Source organism: Scyliorhinus torazame, chromosome 17, assembly GCF_047496885.1.
Source record: "Scyliorhinus torazame isolate Kashiwa2021f chromosome 17, sScyTor2.1, whole genome shotgun sequence".
NCBI lineage: Eukaryota > Metazoa > Chordata > Chondrichthyes > Carcharhiniformes > Scyliorhinidae > Scyliorhinus > Scyliorhinus torazame.
Window position 1 is genome coordinate 160093155 of NC_092723.1, and position 27760 is coordinate 160120914.

Genomic DNA, 27760 nt, shown 5'->3' on the forward strand with positions numbered 1-27760 from the left:
CCCAGGTCCCTGGCACTGAGACAACAGAGCTCGCCATTGTACTGCCAAAATTGTACACTGTATTCCAGCTGTAACTGCAATGCAAGACTTCCTTCCTCTTTTGCACTGCAAACCCCTTGCAGTAAAGCAATGCATCCGGAACTTTTTCTCAATGTGACCCTGTTTTAATGCCCCAGATTTTGCATGACCCTAGATTTTGGGAGGTACAAGAGTTTTTGAATAGTGGGTGGTGGTCTTCAGCTGTTCGCAGGAGGATGGGTGGTAAAAGAAAACCTGACTTTCTTTGCAGCAGCAATCGGGCCTCAAATGTCAGTCTGTTAAAACCATGCCTACAAATAGAAAGAAAACAGAGTATTTAATGGACCCTTGCAGCCGTTAGCACTCGGTCTGAGCTCCACGACAGTCACTGATGCCAAGGAGTTTCCAAAATCTCGTCTCATGATCCCACTGGGGGTTGCAATCCACAGTTTGGGAAAGTTCTGCTAAAGATTAACATACAATTTGTCTTCCTAATAGCCCACTAAATGCTATTTAACTTTATATTTTGTGTACTAGGACATCCAGATCCCTTTGGGTTCCAACATTTTATTCATCTTTCACATTAAAAAAAAAAAAAGTCCTCCTTTCTTCCCATCAAATTGGGACGATTTCACACTTCTCCACATTATCCTACATTTGCCAACTTCGTGCCCAATCACTTAATTGGTTCATATTCCTTTTGAGCCTCTTGGTGTCCTCCTCACGATTGCTTTTATACCTAACTTTGCACCATCAACAAACCTGGTTTTATTACACCCTTAGTCTGGTTTATTGATATAGATTATAAATTGCTGTGATCAAAACACTGATCCTTTAAGTATTGTACTAATTACAAAGTAGGGCGGCACAGTGGTTAGCACTGTTCCGTCAGTGTCAGGGACCCGGGTTCGATTCCCGGCTTGGGTCATTGTCTGTGCGGAGTCTGCACGTTCTCCCTGTGTCTGTGTGGGTTTCCTCCGGGTGCTCCGGTTTCCTCCCACAAGTCCCAAAAGACGTGCTTGTTAGTGAATTGGACATTCTGTATCCCCCCCTCAGTGTACCCGAACAAGTGGTGTAGTGTGGCGACTAGGGGATTTTCACAGTAACCCCATTGCAGTGTTAACAATGTAAGCCTACTTGTGACACTAAAGAAGAAGAATAGATTATTATGAAGTGCCATTCTGAAAATGACACTTTTCTGTTGGTTAATCACCCCAATGCTAATATAGTACCCTAGTCCCATGAGCCCTAATTGTGTGGAACAACAAGGGGAGGTGGTGCTGTCGTGGTATTTTCACTGAACTAGTAATCTAGAGATCCAGATCAAATCTGGGGACTCGGCTTTGAATCCCACCATGACAGATAGTAAAATTTGAATTCCATAAAATTCTGGAATTAAAATTCTGATGAAACCATTGTAGATTGTTACAACCCATCTGGTTCACTAATCCCCTTTAGGGGAAGGAAATCTGCGCATAACTCCAGATCCATAGCAATGTGGTTGAATCTCACAATCGCCCTTCCACACAATCTCTTCACCCCACCCACCCCCACCCACACACACACACACACACACACACACACACACACACCCCACTCCCTGGCTCACCTTCCCTGACACCCATTCCTTCTCACTGCTGACTATCCTGACATCAGTCCGATAGGATTCTGCATAGTGATTTTAGAGGGAGAGATAAACAGTATGGGGTTGACGGGAGGAGAAAGAAGAGTGGGAGAGAGAGGGGGGGGGGGGGTGGATCGAGAGAGAGAGGGGGGGGGAGAGAGAGAGAGAGGGGGTTGGAGAGAAGGGGAAGGGGGGTTGTTGTCTGAGCATTGTTCCAAGTGGAGCCAGCATGGACATTTTGGACCAGGTGGCCTGTTTCTGTGCTTTAGAATTGAAGTAACTCCATGTAAATTTGTAAAGATCAATTAAAACAAATTTATAATTCTATGAATAGGATACTCAACAGAATCGGCAGTGTGGCTTTGACTACTTATTGATGGGTGCCGAAGCAGGAGATCGTCCATCCATGATTCTATCAGCTCGAGCCTTTGATACTGGCATCAGTCTGAGTCCCAACAGGTACAGCACCTCTTTTTTTCTATCCATGTTTTATTACTGAAAACAGTGTCATTTTGTTGCAAAAACCTGTTTAATTGGAACAGAATGCAGGGAGAGGGGGTGGGGGGGGGGGGGGGGTCCAGAAACATTGCGAAGCTTTGCAGAGAATGAATGAGTCCTATTTTTTCCTCATGTTGAGCGACTCTGAAAAAGATTAGTGTGGAGTTTAATTAATATTCATATGCTCTGTTTGAATATAACTAAATTATGTATATATATTTGCTTGAAAGTCTAGGCATCGGATCACTAACTGGATAAGCAGGATATGGTCACATAATTTGCCAGCACTCACCATCTGAAATTGCACATGAAAACTGGTCTCTTGAGCGAGGTACCTGAGAGGGTACAGTGCTTCTGAAACTGCCGGAAAGGAGAAAGCTGGGTGGCTGGGGGGTTTGGGGGGAGAGAGGTGAAACCAAAATTCTCTGAATAAATGGATGAAAGGGAAAGACGGTAACTGATGGCATTTGGCGAAACAAGAAACAAAGTGGAGAGTACAGAGGGAGGAGGTTTGTTCATTTAACATTAACAAATGAAGACCTGATCAAACAGACCTTTCCTTAAAACATGTATCAATCAGTCGGTTAGAATGAGAGAGGTATGCGGTAAAGTGAGGAATTCTATAAAGTGCTGTAGTCAGCAAGGAGCATTGAACACTCTTCATGCGGCTGGGCTGCGAATTTCCTTCGCGTTGCTTCATTGCCATAACTTTATTGGAAGTGCGGTGGAAGCCCTACATATGTGTAGAATTGTGTGAACTAGTTGCTGCTGTACAGTCGGTGTAGTTTTTAAAAAAAATCTAGAGTACCCAATTCATTTGTTTCCAATTAAGAGTCAATTTAGCGTGGCCAATCCACCTACCCTGCACATCTTTGGGTTGTGGGGGCGAAACCCATGCAAACACTGGGAGAATGTGCAAACTCCACACGGACAGTGACCCAGAGCCGGGATCGAACCTGGGACCTCGGCGCCGTGAGGCAACAGGACTAATCCACTGCGCCACCGTGCTGCCCATAGTCGGTGTAGTTTAGGCAGCTTCAAGATTATTCCCGGTCCTTGTATTATACTATTGGGACAAATGTACATAAACAAAATCATCTGGACTATAAACTGTGTTTTGGTAGGGTGCCTGACTAAACTAAATAAGGAGAATCTATTTATAAGTTGTACGGTTTTAGGACATACAGTTCACACACTTCCTCCACTGTAACTGATTTTCTATTTATGTAAAAGAAACAATTGGGACATGACCTACTTCTCTCCTGCCCCCCCCCCCCCCCCCCCCCCCCCCCCAACAACCCAACCCAACCAGGTGTTTTAAGGGAATTGGCAAGGCTGATTAACCTTTGGTATTGCTATCTGTGGGACAGAACATCCAAGTTTTTTAAACATTTATTTATTTTCCCAATTAAGGGGCAATTTAGCATGGCCAATTCACCTACCCTGCACATCTATTTTTTGGGGGATGTGGGGGATGAGACCCAGACAGACTCGGGGAACATAGAACATTACAGCGCAGTACAGGCCCTTCGGCCCTCAATGTTGCGCCGACCTGTGAAACCAATCTAAAGCCTTTCTACAGTATTCCATTTATCATCCATATTTTTATCCAATGACCATTTAAATGCCCTTAATGTTGGCGAGTCCAGAACTGTTGCAGGCAAATGTGCAAACTCCACACGGACAGGGAGCCGGGATCGAATCCGGATCCTCAGCAACGTGAGGAAGATGTGCTAACCACTGTGCCACTGTGCTGCCCTAAGACAGAACGTTGAGTTGACAGGCTATTTGAACCTTGAAACCCGGCTGGAAAACTCAATGCTTTGTCTCTCCCAATGTCTGTGTACTTGTCAGCTGAGTCTGCTTAGCATCAATCAAAGGCATGAATCTAGGCTGATTATGTTTTACCCATCCCCTAGCCCAGAGCCATTGCAACAATTCATGACTATTAACTACAGGCTCAGCTGAGATCAAATTACCCAATGATAGATTGCCTTACTTTTTTTAGTGCCTTTTTTTCTTTTTTAAAAATAAATTTAAATGACCCAATTCTTTTTTTAAACAATTGAGGGGGAATTTAGCATGGCCAATCCACCTACCCTGTACATCTTTGGGTTGTGGTGGTGAGACCCATGCAAACACGAGCAAACTCCACATGTCAGTGACCCGGGGACGGAATCAAACCTAGATCCTCAGCGCTGTGAAGCAGCAATGCCAACCACTGCGCCGCCTGCTGCTTTATTTAGTGTCTAACGTCCCAAACGTAATGGCAATAAAAAGGATAATAAACCAAAAGGGTGACAAAATGGTTAAAATTGTGGATTTTAAAGAGCATTTTGAAGGAGGGAAGAAACCAAGAGGCTCCAGATTGGATTGGATTGGATTTGTTTATTGTCACGTGTACCGAGGTACAGTGAAAAGTATTTTTCTGCGAGCAGCTCAACAGATAGAACATAGAACATTACAGCGCAGTACAGGCCCTTCGGCCCACATTAAATACATGGGAAAAAAAGGGAATAAAAGAAAATAGATAATAGGGCAACACAAGATATACAATGTAACTACATAAGCACTGGCATCGGATGAAGCATACAGGGGGTAGTGTTAATGAGGTCAGTCCATAAGAGGGTCATTTAGGAGTCTGGTGACAGTGGGGAAGAAGCTGTTTTTGAGTCTGTTCATGTGTGTTCTCAGACTTCTGTATCTCCTGCCCGATGGAAGAAGTTGGAAGAGTGAGTAAGCCGGGTGGGAGGGATCTTTGATTATGCTGCCCGCTTTCCCCAGGCAGTGGGAGGTGTAGATGGAGTCAATGGATGGGAGGCAGGTTCATGTGATGGACTGGGCGGTGTTCACGACTCTCTGAAGTTTCTTGCGGTCCTGGGCCGAGCAGTTGTCATACCAGGCTGTGATGCAGCCAGATGGGATGCTTTCTATGGTGCATCTGTAAAAGTTGGTAAGGGTTAATGTGGACATGCCAAATTTCCTTAGTTTCCTGAAGAAGTATAGGCGCTGTTGTGCTTTCTTGGTGGTAGCGTCGACGTGGGTGGACCAGGACAGATTTTTGGAGATGTGCACCCCTAGGAATTTGAAACTGCTAACCATCCCCACCTCTGCCCTGTTGATGCTGACAGGGGTTTGTACAGTACTTTGCTTCCTGAAGTCAATGACCAGCTCTTTAGTTTTGCTGGCATTGAGGGAGAGATTGTTGTCGCTACACCACTCCACTAGGTTCTCTATCTCCTGCCTGTATTCTGACTCGTCGTTATTCGAGATCCGGTCCACTATGGTCGTATCGTCAGCAAACTTGTAGATGGAGTTGGGACCAAGTTTTGCCACGCAGTCGTGTGTGGAGGGAGTAGAGTAGGGGGCTAAGTACGCAGCCTTGCGGGGCCCCGGTGTTGAGGACTATTGTGGAGGAGGTGTTGTTGTTCATTCTTACTGATTGTGGTCTGTTGGTCAGAAAATCGAAGATCCAGTTGCAGAGTGGGGAGTCAAGTCCTAGGTTTTGGAGCTTTGATATGAGCTTGGGTGGGATTATGGTGTTGAAGGCGGAGCTGTAGTCAATAAATAGGAGTCTGATGTAGGAGTCCTTGTTTTCGAGATGCTCTAAGGATGAGTGTAGAGCCAGGGAAATGGCGTCTGATGTGGATCGGTTGCAGCGGTATGCGAATTGCAGTGGATCAAGGTATTCTGGGAGTATGGAGGTGATGCGCTTCATGATCAACCTCTCGAAACGCTTCATTACGACTGAAGTCAGGGCCACTGGACGGTAGTCATTGAGGCACGTTGCCTGGTTCTTCTTTGGTACCGGTATGATGGTGGTCTTCTTGAAGCAGGTGGGGACCTCGGAGTGGAGTAGGGACAGGTTAAAGATGTCCGCGAACACATCTGCCAGCTGGTCCGCGCATGCTCTGAGTGCACGACCAGGGATCCCGTCTGGGTCCGTCGCCTTCCGAGGGTTCACTTTCAGGAAGGCCAATCTGACTTCAGAAGCTGTGATGGTGGGTATGAGTGAATTATGGGCTGCTGGGGCACTCGCCAGCGGTTTGTTGGTTACCTGCTCGAACCGAGCATAGAATGCATTGAGTTCATCGGGGAGGGGTGCGCTGCTGCCAGAGATACTGTTCGACTTCGCTTTGTAGCACGTTATGCTGTTTAGTCCTTGCCACAACCGCCGAGAGTCTGTCTGTGACTCGGAGGGAATTCAAGAGCTTGGGCCTGGATGGATAAAGACACCGTTGCCAATAATGAGGCAAAGGAAGTGGGAGATTAACACAATCAGAGTTTGAGAAGTGCAGAGATCACAGAGGCTGAAGAAGGTTACAGAGATGGGGAGGAGTGAGGCCATGGAGGGTCAGCACAAATTAGGGATCAAGCCGTTGATAATCTGGGATTGTTCTCCTTCGAGGAGACATGTTTACTTGGAGACCTAATAAAGGCCTCACGGCGCTGAGGACCCAGATTCGAATCCTGGCCCTGGGTCACTGTCAGTGTGGAGTTCATTCTCCTTGGGTCTGCAAGGGTCTCGCAGACCGAGGAGCTGAAACACAAATGGGAAGAGGAGTTAGGAGGAGAGATAGACGATGGTCTCTGGGCGGACGCATTGAGCAGATTTAACGCGTCCACATGTGCCAGGCTCAGCCTGATGCAATTTAAGGTCGTTCACCGGGCTCACATGACAGTGGCCCGGATGAGCAGGTTCTTTGGGGTAGAAGATAGGTGCGCAAGGTGTGCGGGAGGACCAGCGAACCGTGTCCATATGTTCTGGGCATGCCCGAAGCTTAGGGGATTCTGGCAGGGGTTTGCGGATGTCATGTCCAAGGTGTTAAAAACAAGGGTGGCACTGAGTCTAGAGGTGGCGATTTTCGGAGTGTCGGAAGATCCGGGATTCCAGGAGGAGAAAGAGGCAGACGTTCTGGCCTTTGCCTCTCTGGTAGCCCGGAGACGGATATTATTAGCTTGGAGGGACTCCAGGCCCTGAAGTCGGAGACCTGGTTAACTGACAGGGCTAGCTCTCTCTGTCTGGAGAAATCAAGTTCCCCCCGAGAGGGTCAACGTCAGGGTTTGTCCGGAGGTGGCAGCCGTTTGTCGATTTCTTTAGGGAAAATGAACCGTCAGCAGCTAGGGTTAGGGTTAGGCTTAGGGGTTTGGTTTAGTTTAGAGTAGGGGATTAGAAAAGGTGGGACCTGTGAGGGAGGAAGACGGCTTTTGCACTATGTTTATATTTGTATGTACATTTTTTCTTCTGTTATTGTTATAAAACCATAAATACCTCAATAAAATGTTTATTTTTTTAAAAAAAAGAAAATAAACAAAATGGCAGTTCACAGCGGAAGTGCAGAAAGTAGCTTCAGAAATTAAGTAAGATGATTCCGAAATTAATTGTTCAAAACCGGCACGTACTTTTTAAGGTTATTGTTATCACCAATGTCTTTCCCCTTTCTGGCTGTGTTTGGGTTAAAGTAATTACACAGTTAATTCAATTCGATTGAGATGTCTATCCATCAAATTTTAATATGGGGTGATTGAAATACGTCTCTCTCATGAAGCCTTCTCCGTTGTCATGAAAATGTTTCTGGCAATATAGCCCAGACACTTAAAGTCCTTGGTCTGTCTGGCCTCATTATCTTGATGTTTCTCATGGGATTCAGCAGTTTTTTTACTGTCATGCTTGAAATGTGGTTTTTTAACAAACCATTTTAAGAAGCCATTTTAAATCTTGGGTCATTTATTCCTTTAAACTTGTTTAAAAAGGTAGTTATATACCAAAAAGGTAGATTCTATCAGCCATGCTAAATTGCCCCTTAATTGGAACAAGAATAATTCTGGCCTTTGGGTCAGTGCCACACTGGGGTCTTCATTTATCGCAGCCTCCTTATCCATGTGTAAATGTGGCAGCTTTTTTCCATTGGCATTGCAGAACTCAAGACTGGAAGCAAGCTTTACATTGGTACACTGCTGCTCTAAACATGAGCGATTATGATGAAGGTGGAGAGTATGATGGCACAGGAGATGAACCTAAGTATTGTCTCCTTGCTCGAAAAGCAGAGATCCACATGACAGGAGGGTTTGGTGTGGAGCCAGACCCACAGAAAGCAGGTAAAATGAATATATCGACATTTACCAAAGTGAGCAGGAAATAAACTAAAATGGCCACTGTCTGACATCAGGTTTCTTTTTTTAATGGGATGTGGGTGCCGCTGGCAAGGGCAGCACTTGTTGCCCATCCCTAATTGACCTTGAACTGAATGGCTTGCTGGGTCATTTCAGGGTCATTAAGAGTCAAACACATTTCTATGGACCTTGAGTCACATGTCAGCCAAACCTGAGGATGACAGATTTCCTTCTCTGAATGGCAATAGTGAACCAGATGGGTTTTTACCACGATCATTGATAATTTCATGGTCACTGTTACTGAGACTCGCTTTATTTCCATATTTAAGAAAAATAATTCTACCAGCCGCCATAGTGGAATTTGAACCCATGCACCCAGGGCATTAGCTTGGTCCCTGGGTTACTAGTCTGATGACATTACCGTACCACTATGTCACAAAATCAGATGTGTAAGTCTATACAACTGCTATTTTTCTACTCTGAAGTAAGCTTTTCTTAAACTTCGATTACTAACCTCTTAGAGCCCTACACTTCTCTGAGAACTCTGCACTTCTCCAGCTATGGCCTTTGATACATCTACAATTTCCTTCACCTAACAATTAGTTCCCATGTCTTTGGCTTCCTAGGCCCCAAGTTCTGAGATTCTCCTCCTAAATTTCTCTGTCTCTCTCTTTTTGTAAGAAGTCTTACACCAGGTTAAAGTCCAACAGGTTTGTTTCGAATCACCAGCTTTCGGAGCACAACTCCTTCCTCAGGTGAATGTTTTTCAGGTGCTCCCTTAAACCTACCTTTTTGATCAAGGTTCTGCACACCTGTCCTAGTATTACTACGTGAAAGATGCTATATAAATGTGTGCTGTTAAATTTGGAGCCTGTTGGAAATTTATGCTGTGTAATACCTATTTGACAAAAATAGCTACACAATTTAGAATTGCCACAGAATCTGAGGTGGCAGTAGGGGATTGGGTGTAGATCTGTCTTCAGCACTGGTCTGAGTTCTGAAGCAGAGTCTACACTAAAGTAATCCTTCTCCACTCACTTCACAGATGCCATCTGACCTGCTGTGAATTGCCAGTGTTTCCAGTATTTGTTGCTGTTTTGATATTTGACATATCTTTGTTCAACGTTCTTGTGAACGTTACGATCCCGGACCAGACCCCAACAGTTGTTAAGATACCGGACAGAAACTCCAATGTTTAATTTAATTTGTAAGACTGTGAGAACAGGATACTTTACTCCTGGAGTGATTCCATGCACAAATAGGGTTATGATGTATTAAAACAGATGTTATTACTAATAGTTATAAACTAACATTAACATAATAAAGAAAATAGCTTAGATCTGCCAGTTAAACAATGCTTAACAATGAAATGATCTCCCAGTGTTTGCGTGGGTTTCGCCCCCACAACCCAAAGATGTGCAGGGTAGGTGAATTGGCTATGCTAATTGGAAAAAATTGAATTGGATACTCTAAATTTAAAAAACAAAGCAATGAAATGGAACACTAATTTCCAACTGTTATCTTTTATCTCCACTCAAGCAAAACCCATGTCAGGTCAAAATCCACTTTTAAATACAGTTAGCAGACAGGAAAACTTGCTGTAAAGAGATGTTTCGGATAAACTGCTTTGAGAGAGATCATTCAGGAACCAGCTTGCAGATTCTTACCTGTGTCAAACTACTATTTGACCTGCCAACCTTTCCAGAAACGACAGTTATGTTCAAAGGCAAAATCTTTTTTAACTGAACTACTTTGAGAGAAACCGACAAATCAAAACTGAACTCTAAAACTCAGCACATGACTGCTTCAACCCCTGGCTCCTCCAATGAACTATATATCAGCATACAAAGTTAAACACACTGGGCGTGATTCAACCAGAATATTTTGAAGTGTAATTTTGGGCGGGTTTGTCGGGTGTTTCCCGCTGGCCTTTTGGGTGAGATTCACACTGGTATTCACCCACTTAATTTTTGGGGCCTTAGGGAGTTTCACCCCGGTCCAGAAATTGTTTCTGCAGTGGGAAGCTGAACTCGCTGGTGAGACCGGCTCCTTAGATATCGGGACACCGTTTTGAAAGGGTGTCCCGGTCTCTCAGTGAGTTTGAGGGGCCCCACCCATGAGAAATGCCCCTAACCCTCATAGGCATGGACATTACACACCCCCCCCCCCCCCAAACCAAGTGACGGCGCCGTGCTTTGGGGTCGCTGAGGGTCCCCCTTTCTTGGGCATGGCCCCCATAAGGCCACAACCCTTGGCAGTGCCAACCTGGCACCTTGACAATGTCAGCCCATCACCTGGTCAGTGCCATTGGGCACCTGGACAGTGACCGGTTAGCACTGCCAGGATACCCGATTGGCACTGCCCAGGTGCCAGGGTACTATCCTGCCCTGTCCCCAACCACCTGGGGGGCTCCAATGGCCTCTGAGACCCCCGAGTGGCAATCACAACTGGTCTCCACTTGGACCAGTACACTTGGCGCCAGGTTGAGGCCTCACCAGTGTGGCCGGTGACTCCCGGGCACCGGTGACAGCGGCGTTGTGATCGTTGCATATATTTTAATGATCCAAATGGCCCATTTAAGTATGGCGAGGGCATGATCCAGATCGCGCCATGTATAGCGAGTCACGTGATTTACAATCAGCCTCGTATGAAGTCCAATTTGGGCCTCTCCCGGGATTGACCCATCCCGGGTGTTGCCGAGCGCAACACGGTGGCTGAATCGTGCCCAATGTCTCTACTCACCAGGGAACCTTCTTTTATAGAAACAAAATTCCATTAGCCAACTTTGTATGATATTTTCATTTTTACGATGCTTTAATTGCACCTCTGTAGCGAAAGTGTCTGCTGCTTTTGTAAAACAAGATTTTTAAAAACATGACCGCAGCAGTCATACACGCCCTGACCCAGGCTTTTAACCTTTTTTAAAGTATTTTTATTCTACAAATTTTCAACAGTTTTACAATACAAAAGAATCCCACAAAATCACCAGGCCACCCAAACACCCCCCACCCCCAACAGCTAATGATAACCAACTCCCAAAAATGCATGAAGAACGAACCCCAACAATTGTAGAACCCATCACTCGCCCCCCTCAGAGCAAACCTCACCTTTTCCAGGGTCAGAAATTCCAGCAGGTCCCCTTGCCACACTGAGGCACAGGATGGAGAAGCTGACCTCCACCCCAACAAGACCTGCCTACGAGCAATCAGCGAGGCAAAGGCTAAAACATCTACCCCACACCTGCCTGCAACTCTGGCCGGTCCGACAACTGGAGTATGGCTCCTAGGGGAAAAGCGCCACATCCACATGTAGAATCCCCAAAATGGCGCTAAACACCGTTCTCCAAATTGTATCCAGTTTCCTTCCACAAGTCCCAAAAGACGTGCTGTTAGGTGAATTGGACATTCTGAATTCTTCCTCTGTGTACTTGAACAGGCGCCGGAGTGTGGCGACTAGGGGCTTTTCACAGTAACTTCATTGCAGTGTTAATGTAAGCCTACTCGTGACAAAGATTATTATAAAAAACATATGAACATGATTTGCGGGGCCCCTCCCACATCGTTCACAGACATCCTCCAACCCTTTGAACAGCCGGCTCATCCCTATCCGCCTTAAACGAGATCACCTCACCACTGCTTTCAGAGCCTCCCAGCCCACCGACCATGAGACCCCCCCCCCCCCCCCCCCCCGGGTGCAATTAAACCCCACATACTCCTCAATCACCTTCCCTACCTTGTCCCAGAAGCTCCGGCCCGCCATCAACCCCACATACATTCTCCACCCCGGCCTCTGGGCTGCCCCCTTCTCCAAAACCACATCCATCCAATGCAGAACGTGATCCGAGATCACAATTGCCAAGTACTCCGACCTCTTAACCCCAGCCAACAGCACCTTTCCCACCACAAAAAAGTAAATCCTCGAAAACACCTTGTGGACCAGGGAGAAAATGAATATTCACGATTCCTTTGGTATAAAAATGTCCACGGGTCCAATCCCCTGGTCAACAAGCGTGGCTGGGACCTGTCCACTTTCGGTTCCAATGCTATGTTCCAATCCCCACCCCTACTATCAACTCGTGGGTATCCAGATACAGGATGGCTCCCAATGCTCTCTTCACAAACCCTGCATCACCCCAATTGGGGTCATATAAGCTTGCCAACGCCACGAACCTCCCCTCCACAAAGCACCTATCACTATCACGTACATTCCCCCGGTCCACCACCACCTTCTCCATCTGAAACCTCACCCTCTTGCCCACCAAGATCGCCACCCCCTGAGCCCTACTATTGAACCCCGAATGAAACACCTGACTTAGCCAACCCTTCCTAAGCCTCACCTGATCCTTCACGCTCAAATGGGTCTCCTGCAGCATCACCATATCAGCTTTGAAACTCTTCAAATGCATGAAAACTCTCTTCACCAATCCCCTAATGTTCCATGTTGCCATTCTGACTGAAGATCTCCCAACCCCTCCTATCTGCCAACACCATTACCCCAGCTCTGTCCATCTGGCCAGGCCCACCCCATCCTTTCGTTTCTCGCGCTCTCTCTCTCGCGCTCTCTCTCTCGCGCGCTCTCTCTCTCGCTCGCGCGCTCTCTCTCTTTCCCCCCCCCCCCACCCAATCCACTCCTCTTGCAAACATCTCCCCCAGTATCGATTCTCTCACCCCCCCCCCCCATCCACTCCTCTTGCAAACATCTCCCCCAGTATCGATTCTCACTCTTTCTCCCCCCCCCCCCCACCCCCCCAATCCACTCCTCTTGCAAACATCTCCCCCAGTATCGATTCTCTTTCCCCCCCCCCCCAATCCACTCCTCTTGCAAACATCTCCCCCAGTATCGATTCTCTCACCCCCCCACAATCCACTCCTCTTGCAAACATCTCCCCCAGTATCGATTCTCTCCCCACCCCACCCTCATTCACACCTCCCAGGTCCATCAAAACCTGCTTGACCAGGTTCCAACGACCGCCACCATACTCCTGTTCACCAGCCAACCTGTGGCCTCTGCCAGAGCCTCCCCTCCTCCCCATCTCCTTCTCTGCAACCCAATCCCCCAAACCCATGTCCTTTAAACCAAGGAACAATACAGAACCGCACCCATCGAGAAAAAAAACCAAAACACATGTAAACAAAACCCCCTCATTCAGGAAACAAAACCCCAATGAAATTTTAAAAAACTCTCCATAAGAGAAACAATCGCTGTCCCCACCAACCGTCCAAATCCCAACCCTCATCTCAGTCCCAGTTCTTCAGCCATAACGAACACCTCTGCCGCCTTGAAATGAAAATCCCTTGAATTGTGCTTCACTCTCAACTTCAAAGGGTCGACCATTTCAACTCTCACTCCGCTGCCATACAATGCCGCCTTCACCCATCCAAAGACCGCCTGCCTTCCTGCCAGCTCTGCCATCAGGTCCTGGTACATTCGTATACCAATGCCTTCCCACTTCACCTCTTATCTCTGTTTCGCCCAGCTCCTTTACATGGAACCTGTGAAAGCAGATTAAAACCGCCCTTGTTGGCTCATTTGCTTTAGGCTTCGGCCTGAGCAACCGATGTGCCTTGCCCAAGTAGCGGGAGGGATCTTCCCCCTCCCCCATCAACTCCGCAAACATCTTTGCAAAGTTGGTCGGCCTCGGCCCTCCACCCTCTCGGGCAGAACCATGATTCTCAGATTTTTGCCTCCTTGTCCTGTTCTCCAGGTCCTCCACATTAGCTCTGAGCCCTTTGTTGACCTCCGCAACTCCTCGCCCATCAAGGTGAACTGGTCACTGTGTTGTGACAATGCCTCCTCCACCCCCTTCTACTTCTCCCCTTGCTCCAGCACCTCGACTGACATCTTCATCACTGCCGCCTTTACCGGGGCAATTGCCTCCTCCACCCACACTTTCATTGCAGTCACCATCTCTCTCCATATGCTTGGCAAACCGCTTCTCGAACTCTACCAACATCACCTCGGTCAGAGTTTCCACCATGAGTGGAGCGGCCCCACCCATCGACCCAACCCTTTCTTCCTGCAGGACTCATAGCCTCACTCGTCAGCGGACTTTCGCTCACCCCCTTCTTTCCACCACCTAACGTGCAACCTCCACCTACATGTCGCCACCGGAAGTCCCAAACTTTTAACCCATACTGCACCAAATACGCCACATAATATATCTGAAATTCCTACATTCATCGCATAAATGTGAAAGTGTTTTGGTTTTCTAGAGGCTTTATCAACAGTCAGGCTACAGATATGTAAAAGTGTTCACAATCAATAACTGACAGAAGAGAAGTTTGAAGAGCTAGCTAAATCATGAGGGTTGTTCTGCTCTTCTGCCACTTCCCTCTCATGGAATCTCATAATCTTTATCGTCACAAATAGGCTTACATCAACACTGAAATGAAGTTACTGTGAAAAGCCCCTCGTCGCCACATTCTGGCGCCTGTTCGGGTACACAGGGAGAATTCACAATGTCCAATTCATCTAACAAGCACGTCTTTCGGGACTTGTGGGAGGAAACCGGAGCACCCGGAGGGAACCCACGCAGACATGGGAAGAACGTGCAGACTCCGCACAGACAGTGACCCAAGGCGGGAATCGAAACCAGGACCTTGACGTTGTGAAGCAACAGTGCTAACCACTGTGCTGCCTCAGCGTGGTCCCATAAGCTGCCCGAGGTTCCTGTTGCATGTACGTTTGACGAAGTCTGAGGTAGATGGTCTTGTTTGCCTCCAGCCACAAACTAATTGTATCGTAACTGCTTCTGTGAAGAGAGAAACAAGAGTTTACATTTCATGTTGATGCATTTTCACCTGAACTAGAAGATGCTAGAGATGAACAGCTTTTGGACAAGTACCGGATAGAGAAAGAGCAAAAGGGGGAGTGTCTGAGAGGGAGGCACAAGTGACAAAAATGACAAAAATGATGTTGGTGCAAGACAAAAGAGGGTGATAGAGAGACAAGTAAAGAAACCAGCAGGGAGGACATGACAGCTGACACTGATCCATCCTTAACAGGTACTGCTTCAATCAGGAACGTCTTTAACAGGTACCACTTCAATCAGGGACGTTCTTAACAGGTACCACTTCAATCAGGAACGTCCTTAACAGGTACCGCTTCAGTCAGGAACGTCCTTAACAGGTACCGCTTCAATCAGGTGCGTCCTTAACAGGTACCGCTTCAATCAAGAACGTTCTTAACAGGTACCGCTTCAATCAGGAGCGTTCTTAACAGGTACCGCTTCAGTCAGGAACGTCCTTAACAGGTACCGCTTCAGTCAGGAACGTCCTTAACAGATACCGCTTCAATCAGGAGCGTCCTTAACAGGTACCGCTTCAGTGAGGAATGTCCTTAACAGGTACCGCTTCAATCAGGAGCGTCCTTAACAGGTACCGTTTCAATCAGGAACGTTCTTAACAGGTACCGCTTCAGTGAGGAATGTCCTTAACAGGTACCGCTTCAATCAGGAACGTCCTTAACAGGTACCGCTTCAATCAGGAACGTTCTTAACAGGTACCGCTTCAATCAGGAACGTCCTTAACAGGTACCGCTTCAATCAGGAACGTTCTTAACAGGTACCGCTTCAATCAGGAGCATCCTTAACAGGTACCGCTTCAGTCAGGAACGTCCTTAACAGGTACCGCTTCAGTCAGGAACGTCCTTAACAGGTACCGCTTCAGTCAGGAACGTTCTTAACAGGTACCGCTTCAATCAGGAATGTCCTTAACAGGTACCGCTTCAGTCAGGACTGTCCTTAACAGGTACCGCTTCAATCAGGAACGTTCTTAACAGGTACCGCTTCAATCAGGAGCGTCCTCAACAGGTACCGCTTCAGTCAGGACTGTCCTTAACAGGTACCGCTTCAGTCAGGAACGTTCTTAACAGGTACCGCTTCAGTCAGGAACGTTCTTAACAGGTACCGCTTCAATCAGGAGCGTCCTCAACAGGTACCGCTTCAATCAGGAGCGTCCTCAACAGGTACCGCTTCAGTCGGGAATGTTCTTAATAGGTATCGTTTCAATCTGGAACGTCCTGAACAGGTACCACTTCAATCAGAACATCCTTAACAGGTACCACTTCAGTCAGGAACGTTCTTAACAGGTACCGCTTCAGTCAGGAACGTCCTTAACAGGTACCGCTTCAATCAGAACATCCTTAACAGGTACCACTTCAGTCAGGAACGTTCTTAACAGGTACCGCTTCAGTCAGGAACGTCCTTAACAGGTACCGCTTCAATCAGGAACGTTCTTAACAGGTACCGCTTCAGTCAGGAACGTTCTTAACAGGTACCGCTTCAATCAGGAATGTCCTTAACAGGTACCGCTTCAGTCAGGACTGTCCTTAACAGGTACCGCTTCAATCAGGAACGTTCTTAACAGGTACCGCTTCAATCAGGAGCGTCCTCAACAGGTACCGCTTCAGTCAGGACTGTCCTTAACAGGTACCGCTTCAGTCAGGAACGTTCTTAACAGGTACCGCTTCAGTCAGGAACGTCCTGAACAGGTACCACTTCAATCAGAACATCCTTAACAGGTACCACTTCAGTCAGGAACGTTCTTAACAGGTACCGCTTCAGTCAGGAACGTCCTTAACAGGTACCGCTTCAATCAGAACATCCTTAACAGGTACCACTTCAGTCAGGAACGTTCTTAACAGGTACCGCTTCAGTCAGGAACGTCCTTAACAGGTACCGCTTCAATCAGGAACGTTCTTAACAGGTACCGCTTCAGTCAGGAACGTTCTTAACAGGTCCCGCTTCAATCAGGAGCGTCCTTAACAGGTACTGCTTCAATCAGGAACGTTCTTAACAGGTACCGCTTCAATCAGGAATGCTCTTAACAGGTACCGCTTCAGTCAGGAACGTCCTTAACAGGTACCGCATCAATCAGGAATGCTCTTAACAGGTACCGCTTCAATCAGGAACGTTCTTAACAGGTACCGCTTCTGTCAGGAACGTTCTTAACAGGTACCGCTTCAATCAGGAACGTCCTTAACAGGTACCGCTTCAGTCAGGAGCGTCCTTAACAGGTACCGCTTCAATCAGGAGCGTCCTCAACAGGTACCGCTTCAGTCGGGAATGTTCTTAACAGGTACCGCTTCAGTCAGGAGCGTCCTTAACAGGTACCGCTTCAATCAGGAGCGTTCTTAACAGGTACCGCTTCAGTCAGGAACGTCCTTAACAGGTACCGCTTCAATCAGGAACGTTCCTTAACAGGTACCGCTTCAATCAGAAACGTCCTTTAACAGGTACCGCTTCAGTCAGGAACGTTCTTAACAGGTACCGCTTCAATCAGGAGCGTCCGCAACAGGTACCGCTTCAGTCAGGAACGTCCTTAACAGGTACCGCTTCAATCAGGAGCATCCTTAACAGGTACTGCTTCAGTCAGGAACGTTCTTAACAGGTACCGCTTCAATCAGGAGCGTCATTAACAGGTACCGCTTCAGTCAGGAGCGTTCTTAACAGGTACCGCTTCAGTCAGGAGCGTCCTTAACAGGTACCGCTTCAATCAGGAGCATCCTTAACAGGTACCGCTTCAATCAGGAACGTCCTTAACAGGTACCGCTTCAATCAGGAACGTCCTTAACAGGTACCGCTTCAATCAGGAACGTCCTTAACAGGTACCGCTTCAATCAGGAACGTCCTTAACAGGTACCGCTTCAATCAGGAACGTTCTTAACAGGTACCGCTTCAGTCAGGAACGTCCTTAACAGGTACCGCTTCAATCAGGAGCGTCCTCAACAGGTACCGCTTCAGTCAGGAACGTCCTTAACAGGTACCACTTCAGTCAGGAACGTTCTTAACATGTACCGCTTCAATCAGGAACGTCCTTAACAGGTACCGCTTCAGTCAGGAACGTCCTTAACAGGTACCGCTTCAGTCAGGAACGTCCTTAACAGGTACCGCTTCAGTCAGGAACGTTCTTAACAGGTACCGCTTCAATCAGGAACGTCCTTAACAGGTACCGCTTCAGTCAGGAACCTTCTTAACAGGTACCGCTTCAGTCAGGAACGTCCTTAACAGGTACCGCTTCAGTCAGGAACGTCCTTAACAGGTACCGCTTCAATCAGGAGCGTCCGCAACAGGTACCGCTTCAATCAGGAGCGTCCGCAACAGGTACCGCTTCAATCAGGAGCATCCTTAACAGGTACCGCTTCAATCAGGAACGTCCTTAACAGGTACCGCTTCAGTCAGGAACGTCCTTAATAGGTACCGCTTCAATCAGGAGCGTCCTTAACAGGTACCGCTTCAGTCAGGAACGTCCTTAACAGGTACCGCTTCAATCCGAAACATCCTTAACAGGTACCGCTTCAGTCAGGAACGTCCTTAACAGGTACCACTTCAATCAGGAGCGTTCTTAACCGGTACCGCTTCAGTCAGGAACGTCCTTAACAGGTACCGCTTCAATCAGGAATGCTCTTAACAGGTACCGCTTCAATCAGGAACGTCCTTAACAGGTACCGCTTCAGTCGGGAATGTTCTTAATAGGTATCGTTTCAATCTGGAACGTCCTTAACAGGTACCACTTCAATCAGAACATCCTTAACAGGTACCACTTCAGCCAGGAACGTCCTTAACAGGTACCGCTTCAATCAGAACATCTTTAACAGGTACCGCTTCAATCAGAACATCCTTAACAGGTACCGCTTCAATCAGGAACGTTCTTAACAGGTACCGCTTCAGTCAGGAACGTCCTTAACAGGTACCGCTTCAATCAGGAATGCTCTTAACAGGTACCGCTTCAGTCAGGAACGTCCTTAACAGGTACCGCTTCAATCAGGAATGCTCTTAACAGGTACCGCTTCAGTCAGGAACGTCCTTAACAGGTACCGCTTCAATCAGGAATGCTCTTAACAGGTACCGCTTCAGTCAGGAACATCCTTAACAGGTACCGCTTCAATCAGGAATGCTCTTAACAGGTACCGCTTCAGTCAGGAACGACCTTAACAGGTACCGCTTCAGTCAGGAGCATCCTTAACAGGTACCGCTTCAATCAGGAGCGTCCTCAACAGGTACCGCTTCAGTCGGGAATGTTCTTAATAGGTATCGTTTCAATCTGGAACGTCCTTAACAGGTACCGCTTCAATCAGAACATCCTTAACAGGTACCGCTTCAATCAGGAGCGTCCTTAACAGGTACCGCTTCAATCAGGAACGTTCCTTTAACGGGTACCGCTTCAATCAGAAACGTCCTTAACAGGTACCGCTTCAGTCAGAAACGTCCTTAACAGGTACCGCTTCAGTCACGAACATCCTTAACAGGTACCGCTTTTATTAGGAAACAACTGATGGTGACAAAAATTAGCCGGGCCCACGGAGCCAGCCACTTATCCTGCTCATCAATTAAATTCACTAAGTCAATGTTTTACCTCTTACATTGTTTAACTTTTGTGCTTTGCATGCTGTTCTATTCAGGTGACCTTTTCACAGAAGCAGCAGATTCAGCAATGGCAGACATGAAGGGAAGACTCGCCAATCAGTACTACGAGCGGGCAGAGGAAGCTTGGGCCATGATGGAAGAATAAACCTTTGTTACTTGTTAATGTCATTTTGGGGGGGGGGGGGAAAACAGTTATAGTTTACTAAATGTCAAATGTCTTCCTTTTGTGCCTGTGCAGGATGCTTGGAATTTCTTCTTCTGTATTTTCATCATTGCTTTGAGTGCGTTGTGAATGATCAGAACTAGTGCAAACTCTGGCTGAACAGCCTCCTTCTATGCTGTACTTCTATGATTCTTGTAATGTAGTGGGTCTGTGTTAATCTGTATCAGCTGTCTGCGGTAATATTATTGCAGGCACGTAGCTGACTTTGACAGCACTTTTTATATTCTTTGAGAAGGTTAGGGCTATTTGTAGAGAAAGTGGAATTTTATGATTATTGATCGCATCTGATTCTGCCCTTTTATGGTGAGTTTTTTTTTTACAAAGCACCTCTCATTCTTCACCAAAAGGAGACAGCAGTGCAGCATACTCAGATATTTCAGTTATGTTTACAAAGATCGAGGGTGTGGGCAAATGTGTGCTGGGCAGTTACAAGCTAAAGGGGCACTGTGATTGCAAAAACAAATTTATCAAATTGGGTTTGCTTATAAATGCACAACACAGTGACACATCTGATTGAATAGCAGCATCGTGTCGCTAGTTTACAGATGCCTCTAGTGCCTCCTGGCTGCAGAGCAGAGAGGTTACAAGGTCCATGATGGATGTTACTGACCCTTCACACATCCCTATGATGCGAATATTTATATATCTATAGTACCATAATGTATCAAAGCATCTATGACTGCTAAATCTCGATGGGGCCAAAACGGGTTTTGTGCCAGCGTGATCTCTGTCTGAGATAATCCTTGGCCCCCCGCTGGTGACGTGATCAGGTTCACGCCCAGAACCTGACTTCCAATCATTTAAATAGATTTAAATATACTAAATGGCTTCTCGTCATAGCCTCCGCCCACGATGGATCCTCCCCCCCGACCTGGCAGTGTGACGTCACTACTGATTTTCAAAAGTGGAAACCAGTCGTAATGACCAAACCGGGGGTGTGGAGAGGCCTGGGGTTGAGGGCATTGCCCCAGACACCCTGGCTGTGCCAATAGGCTACTGATGAAGCAGTGCCAACTGGAGACTGCCTGGGAGGGGGGGTGGGAGCCTGATAGCCCCCCTCCCCCTCCAATACTACTGTGGGGTGGTCCTCGGTATCCATGCGGGGGTTGGGGAACTTATTTCAAATGCAGCCTGTTAAAGATGGTGTCCCACTTTATGTGAGGCTGGCCTTGCCTGAGGAATGGCGTAAACCACACCCCCAGATTTTCTGGGAACTAACTGCCAGAAAATCTAGTCTGAAAACTCAGCTGTGTTTCTGGAAACACAGTTTTCAGTCATAACTTGACACTCTTGACAAATTTGGGAAAATTCTGCCCTATGAATGACTTTAAGGTGCAATGATTGTAATGTACACGATCATTTTGTGGTAAGGTTGTGTCTCATTAACTTTGGTGCTATTGGTTAAGGAAGGAATGTTGGCCTTTCAAAAGGTGCCAGAGGATCTTTAGCAACAGGCAGGCATAGACCTCAGTCTACCAATCCATCTGAAGATTGTCACCCAACAGCAAACGGGTCCCATCCTAGGCCTTCAGCCCTTCAGCAGTGATGCAATATAACAAAGGTGGTCAAGGCAACTTGTGCCAGTTCCTGGGCTGTGCAAGACACTGAGGTCTCAATTCCATTTTCAATAGCTGTAGAAGTCCAAGGGCCACTGCTTGAAGAGGAAGTATTTTGTCCTATCCAAGTAGCCCCACGCTACGCCCGCCTAGTGTGAGAATAATGTATTCATCTCTGCATGATCCTGGCTTTGTGAGTGCAAGTGCCATGAAGTACCCTCTCCCAAAAAAGCATGACAACTTTACTAAACCATTGAAAAGCCTATTCAAGGGGCAATGACTAACGCACAACCGATTGAAATGTAGTCATGGGTTATTGGTTGATGGTAATGTCATGAGGCACTTCTCTCACCTGTCATCATTTTAAAAATAATACTTCAGAGCAATGTAATTCACAGAACATGTTTGTTAATGTTAACAATCTTAGCTTGGCACCATTGATTGTATAATAACTGCAGTGCACTCCTGCGAATCAGCAAGCACTTACTAATGAAATGGAGATGGTTTGCACAGTTTTTATGTGTAATTTGGATGCATTTAGTAAGAATAAATTTTTATTGTTTTAAATCTGAATTTATTGAATTATTTAAATCTTGCCATTTGTGTTGAATATTACCATATTAACCAATCATTGGAACTTTCTCCTTGGTCAAGAGAAAGTGGAATTCTTCCATCTAGTTCTTACAAGTGCTGATCCACACCAAGGCACCAAAAGAAGCTTATATGAATGTTGCCTGAAAAATCAAGATGACTTTCTAGGGGAAATTTTAACCCCACAATAGCACTGCAGCCAATAGACAAAGTCGCTCCTTTGACAGCATCTTCCAAACTCGTGACCTGATGTACCATCAATAACAACAGATGAGAGTTGGAAGAGTAAACTGTGGCTTTAATCAGCTAAAAGATACCTGCTGGCAGCCGGTCCCAGAATGAGGGCAGGGCTGGGGGTTAGCTACCTTTATACTTGAGCCCAAGGGGCGGAGCCCCAGCAGGGACAAACCCAGACATGTAACAAACAGTAAGAACAGTAAGTATAATAAGTAAGAACAGTAAGTACAATATAATACAGTGGTTTACCACATTCACCCCCTGTTAAAAAAGAGTCCGGCGGGGGTGAAGTGGACGGGTTGAATTAGAGATCGAGTCTGTCGGGGGCTTTGACCTTCCGCTGTGATCGCCTCAGTCCCGGCTGTGGTGAGGACACTGGTATTGGATGAAGTGTTGAGGCCTGCATGTCCAGGAGCGTGTCGCCTTCCGGATAAGTAGCAACGGAGGGAGACGGTGTAGAGTAGTGAGTAGCAATGGAGGGAGACAGTGTAGAGTCGGGGGTAGTGATGATGGTCGCTGGGAAACCTGCGGCTGCCAAGTCCCGAAGAGAGACTGTCCTCCCGCCCGTCATGGTGTGCCACGTAGGCATACTGGGGGATAGTATGGAGGAAAAGGACCCGTTCGGCCAGGTGATCCGACTTGTGACTCCTCGCATGCTTCCGGAGGAGGACGGGCCCTGGAACCGTCAGCCAGGACGTGAGCGAGACCGCTGAGGTGGACTTCCTAGGGAAGCCAAACATTCTCTGGTGAGGTGTCGCATTGGTGGCAGTACACAGGATGGAGTGGAGCGCATCAGGAAGGACCTCCTGCCAGCGGGAGACTTCTGGACCGTAGGGCAAGAAGGACGGCCTTCCAGACCGTCGTGTTCTCCCTCTCCACCTGTCCGTTTCCCCGGGGGTTGTAGCTGGTCGTCCTGCTTGAGGAGATGCCCTTGCTAAGCAGGAACTGACGCAGCTCATCACTCGTGAAGGAGGAACCCCGATCGCTATGGATGTAAGTGGGGAAACCAAACAAGATGAGACCGTGCAGGGCCCTGATGACTGTGGCACAGGTCATGTCGTCAGGGCACGGGATGGCGAAAGGGAAACGTGAGTACTCATCAACGATGTTCAGAAAGTACACATTACGGTCAGTGGAGGGGAGAGGCCCTTTGAAATCGATGCTGAGGCGCTCAAAGGGGCGGGAGGCCTTTACCAGGTGTGCTCTGTCCGGCTGATAGAAGTGCGGTTTGCACTCCGCGAAGACCTGGCAGTCCCTGGTCATGGTCCTGACCTCCTCGATGGAGTAAGGCAGGTTGCGGGCCTTGATAAAATGAAAAAATAAATGGGTGACCCCCGGGTGACCGAGGTCGTTGTGTAGGGCCCCAAGGCGGTCTACTTGTGCGCTGGCACATGTACCACGGGATAGGGCATCTGGGGACTCATTGAGCTTCTGTGGCGCACAAATACATACTACCACAGCTTCCCAGGTCTATACAAGATATAATTATAGGTGGAGAGTTCGATCCTCCACGTTAGGATCTTGTAATTCTTGATCTTGCCCCGCTGTGTATTATTGAACATGAAGGCAACCGACCGTTGGTCAGTGAGGTGAGTGAATCGCCTGCCGGCCAGGTAAAGCCTGTCGCACAGCTTCCACAATGGCCTGGGCTTCCTTTTCGACAGAAGAGTGTCGAATTTTGGAGCCCTGGAGGGTATGAGAGAAGAAAACCATGGGCCTGCCCGCCTGGTTGAGGGTAGCGGCCAGAGCAAAGTCAGAAGCATCGCTCTCCACCTGGAAAGGGATGGACTTGTCTACTGCGTGCATCGTGGCTTTGGCAATATCTGTTTTGATGCGGTTGAAGGCAGGGTGGGGCCTCAGCCGTTAGGGGAAAAATGGTGGATTTAATGAGTGGGTGGGCCGTGTCTGCATAATTGGGGACCCACTGGGCATATTAGGAAAAGAACCACAGGCATCTCTTCAGGGCCTTGGGACAGTGGGGGAGTGGAGGTTCCAGGAGGGGGCGCATGCAGTCGGGATCGGGCCCTAGGACTCCGTTTTCCACAACGTAGCCAAGGATGGCTTAGGTGGGTTGTGCAGAAAACTCATTTCTCCTTATTGTATGTGAGGTTAAGGATTAAGGAGCTTGGCGGTGTGGAGGAATTGTTGGAGGTTAGCGTCATGGTCCTGCTGGTCATGGCCGCAGATGGTGACATTATCCAGATACGGGAACATGGCCTGCAGCCCGTACTGGACAACCATTCAGTCCATCTCCTGCTGGAAGACCGAGACCGCATTTGTGACACCAAAGGGGACCCTGAGGAAGTGGTAGAGGCGGCCATCTGCCTCGAAGGCAGTGTATTGGCGGTCCTCCAGGCAGATAGGGAGCTGGTGGTACGTGGAATTCAAGTCAATAGTGGAGAAGACTCGGTACTGTGCAATCTGATTGACCATGTCAGATATGCGGGGGAGAGGGTACGCATAAAGCTGCGTGTACCGGTTGATCGTCTGACTGTAGTCGATGGCCATCCGGTGCTTCTCCCCAGTTTTGACGACCACCACTTGGACTCTCCGGGACTAGTACTGGCCTCTATGATTCCTTCCCGCAGGAGTCGCTGGACCTTCGACCTGATAAAGGCCTTGCCCGAGCACTGTATCGTCTGCTCCTAGTGGCGATGGGCTTACAGCAAAGAGGGGGGGTGGGGCGATCTTAAGGGTTGAGAGGCTACAGACGGTGAGAGGGGGTAGGGGTCCATCGAACTCCAAGGTAAGACTTTTGAGGTGGCATTGGAAATCTAGACCTAGTAGTAGGGCAGCACAGAGTTGGGGGAGGACGTAGAGCTTGAAGTTTTTGTACTCGATGCCCCGTATTGTAAGGGTTGCGACACAGTACCCACGGACTTCCACAGGATGTGATTTGGAAGCCAGGGAGATTTTCTGGGTCGTGGGTAAAATTGGGAGGGAGCAGCGCCGTACTGTATCTGGGTTAATTAAACTCTCCGTGCTCCCAGAGTCGAAGAGGCAGGTCGTCTCGTGGCCGTTGATCCGGACGGCCATCATGGATTTAGTGAGGTGATGAGGTCGAGGGTGATGGAGGCAAGCTTCGGAAGGTGGGTGGGCTGATCAAGGGTAGCGGAGGCCAGCGTATGATCTGGTGAGCAGGGGTTCCAGGAGGCGGCGGGGTTATTCCAAGACGGTGGCCCCCACGGGTCGCATGTGGCGGGTAGCGTCGAAGAGGGCGGCCCCCATGGGTTGCACGTGGCGGGTGGCATCGAAGATGGCGGCCCCCACAGGTCGCACGTGGAAGATGGGGACGGTCCCTGTGGGCTACACGCCGCGCTGCTGGATTTAGAACAGGTCGGGCCTGGCAGACTTTAGAGAAGTGGTCCTTCTTTCCGCACCCGTTGCAGATTGCTCCCCTTGCTGGGCAGCGTTGTCTGGGGTGCTTACCCTGGCCACAGAAGAAACATTTCATGCCTCCAGAGTTGGGTCGCTGCGTGGCACAGGCTTGTGGCACCCCTGGGTCGAGCGATGGTGGCGCCCACGAGGGTGCCGCGTGGTCGGATGTGTAGGCATCCATGTTATGGAAGGCCACTTCCAACGTGTCCGAGAGCTGTACTGTGTCTTGGAGCTCAAGTGTACCCCCTTCCAGTAGGCGCTGGCGGATGTAATTAGATTTTATGCCTGCGACATAGGCGTCCCGGATCAGCAATTCGGTGTGCCTGACAGCTGATGCCGCCTTACAGCTGCAATTCCAGCTGAGTACCCGCAAGGCGCGCAGAAATACAGCTTGCGATTCTTCGGGGCGCTGTCGCCTCGTGGCAAGGAGATGCCTAGCGTACACCTCGTTGACTTCCTTAACAAACTGCTCCTTCAACAGCGTTATCGCATCCTCGTACTACCTGCACATTCTCCTCCAAATCACAATCCATCCCGACTTGGAAATATATCACTGTTCCTTCACTGTCTCCAGAACTCCCTTCCTAACTGCACTGTGGCTGTATCTACACCACATGGACTGCTGCGTTTAAAGAAGGCAGCTCGCCACCAAATAATTCTCAAGGGATGGTTCCAAGACGGCCACTTCTCTAAAGTCTGCCAGGCCCGACCTGTTTCTAAATCCAGCAGTGCTGCGTGTAGCCCGCAGGGACCGTCCCCATCTTCCACGTGCGACCAGCCAGGGTCATCACCATCCTGTGAAAGAATACACTTTAAAAAAATCTTTATTATTGTCATAAGTAGCCTTCCATTAACACTGTAATGAAGTTACTGTGAAAAGTGTGGTGATGTACATCAATGTAAATGCATGTAGGCTAGCTAGACACTAGAGGGAGCACCAATGGACATACACACAGAGGTGACACAACCACAGGAGGGCATTGCACCAACCCATATATAAAGGACACCACACACATGATCTGCCTCTTTCCAGTGGAGACAGTCAGTGAGTACAGACACCGGGTTGATTCAATATTACACCCACCACGTGGATTGCAGCAACTGGTTAGTCAGTCTGGGTAGCTATAGTAGGATTAGCAGTAGTGTCGAAACCGAGTAACAGGAGTGAAAAATAGTTTAATAAATTTGTTGAAGTTATCGCCACGTCTGAACCTTCCTTTGTCAAGTGCACCACAAGGAAGCCGCTTATGTTACACCTACCACATAACAAATCAAAAAGCCCCTAGTCGCCACACTCTGGCGCCTGTCCGGGTACATAGAGGGAGAATTCAGAATGTCCAATTCACCTAACAATGAGCTGGAGCCTTTATTTCACATCTCTAACTACCTTCCTGCAGTCACTTCCTCATCAGTTATGGCAAATGTGAGTCAATGTAATCGGGACCGTGTTCGCTTGGAAATGTGCAGGTGTAATGCGGTGCTCCGGCCGCCAGGGGAACGCTGGGCTCGTGTGTAATGCGGTCCTCCAGCCGCCAGGGGAACTGTGGGTTCGAGTGTAATGCGGGCCCCCAGCCGCCAGGGGACTCTGGGTTCGGATGTAATGTGGTCCTCCGGCCGCCAGGGGAACTCTGCGGATGTAATGAGGTCCTCGGTCGCCTGGGGAACTCTGTGTGCCGGTGTAAACTGCCCTCCGGCCGCCAAGGGTATTCTGTGTGCCGGTGTAATGCGGTTTTTCGGCCGATTGGGGAACTTGTCGATGTAATGCGATCATGGGGCCGCCAGGGGAAGCCTGTTTATGTAATGCGGTCTTCCGTCCGCCAGGGGAACCATCTCGATGTAATGTGGTCCTCCGTCCGACAGGGGAACCATGTCGATGTAATGCGGTCTTTCGCCCGTCAGGGGAACCATGTCGATGTTGTCGATGTAATGCGGTCTTTCGGCCGACTGGGGAACTTTATCGATGTAATGCGATCCTCCGTCCGCCAGGAGAACTTTGTCGATGTAATGCGGTCCTCCGTCCGCCAGGGGAACCCTATCGATGTAATGCGGTCCTCCGGCCCCGCCAGGAGAACCCTGTCGCTGTAATGCGGTCCTCCGGCCGCCAGGAGAACCCTGTCGCTGTAATGCGGTCCTCCGGCCGCCAGGAGAACCCTATC

General features: G+C 48.3%; 1 protein-coding gene across 7 annotated transcripts in view; it reads left to right on the forward strand.

The window, feature by feature from the left end:
• eef2k (eukaryotic elongation factor 2 kinase) overlaps positions 1 to 21965 on the forward strand; it is an 85686-nt gene extending 63721 nt beyond the window's left edge. For all 7 annotated transcript variants that reach the window (XM_072481478.1, XM_072481485.1, XM_072481480.1 and 4 more), the window contains 3 exons: positions 1977 to 2101; positions 8061 to 8239; positions 19655 to 21965. In XM_072481478.1, the coding sequence (XP_072337579.1) occupies positions 1977 to 2101; positions 8061 to 8239; positions 19655 to 19764 (414 nt within the window). In that variant the 3' untranslated portion in view covers positions 19765 to 21965. The remainder of the gene's footprint in view (positions 1 to 1976; positions 2102 to 8060; positions 8240 to 19654) is intronic.
• Positions 21966 to 27760: the final 5795 nt, after the last annotated feature.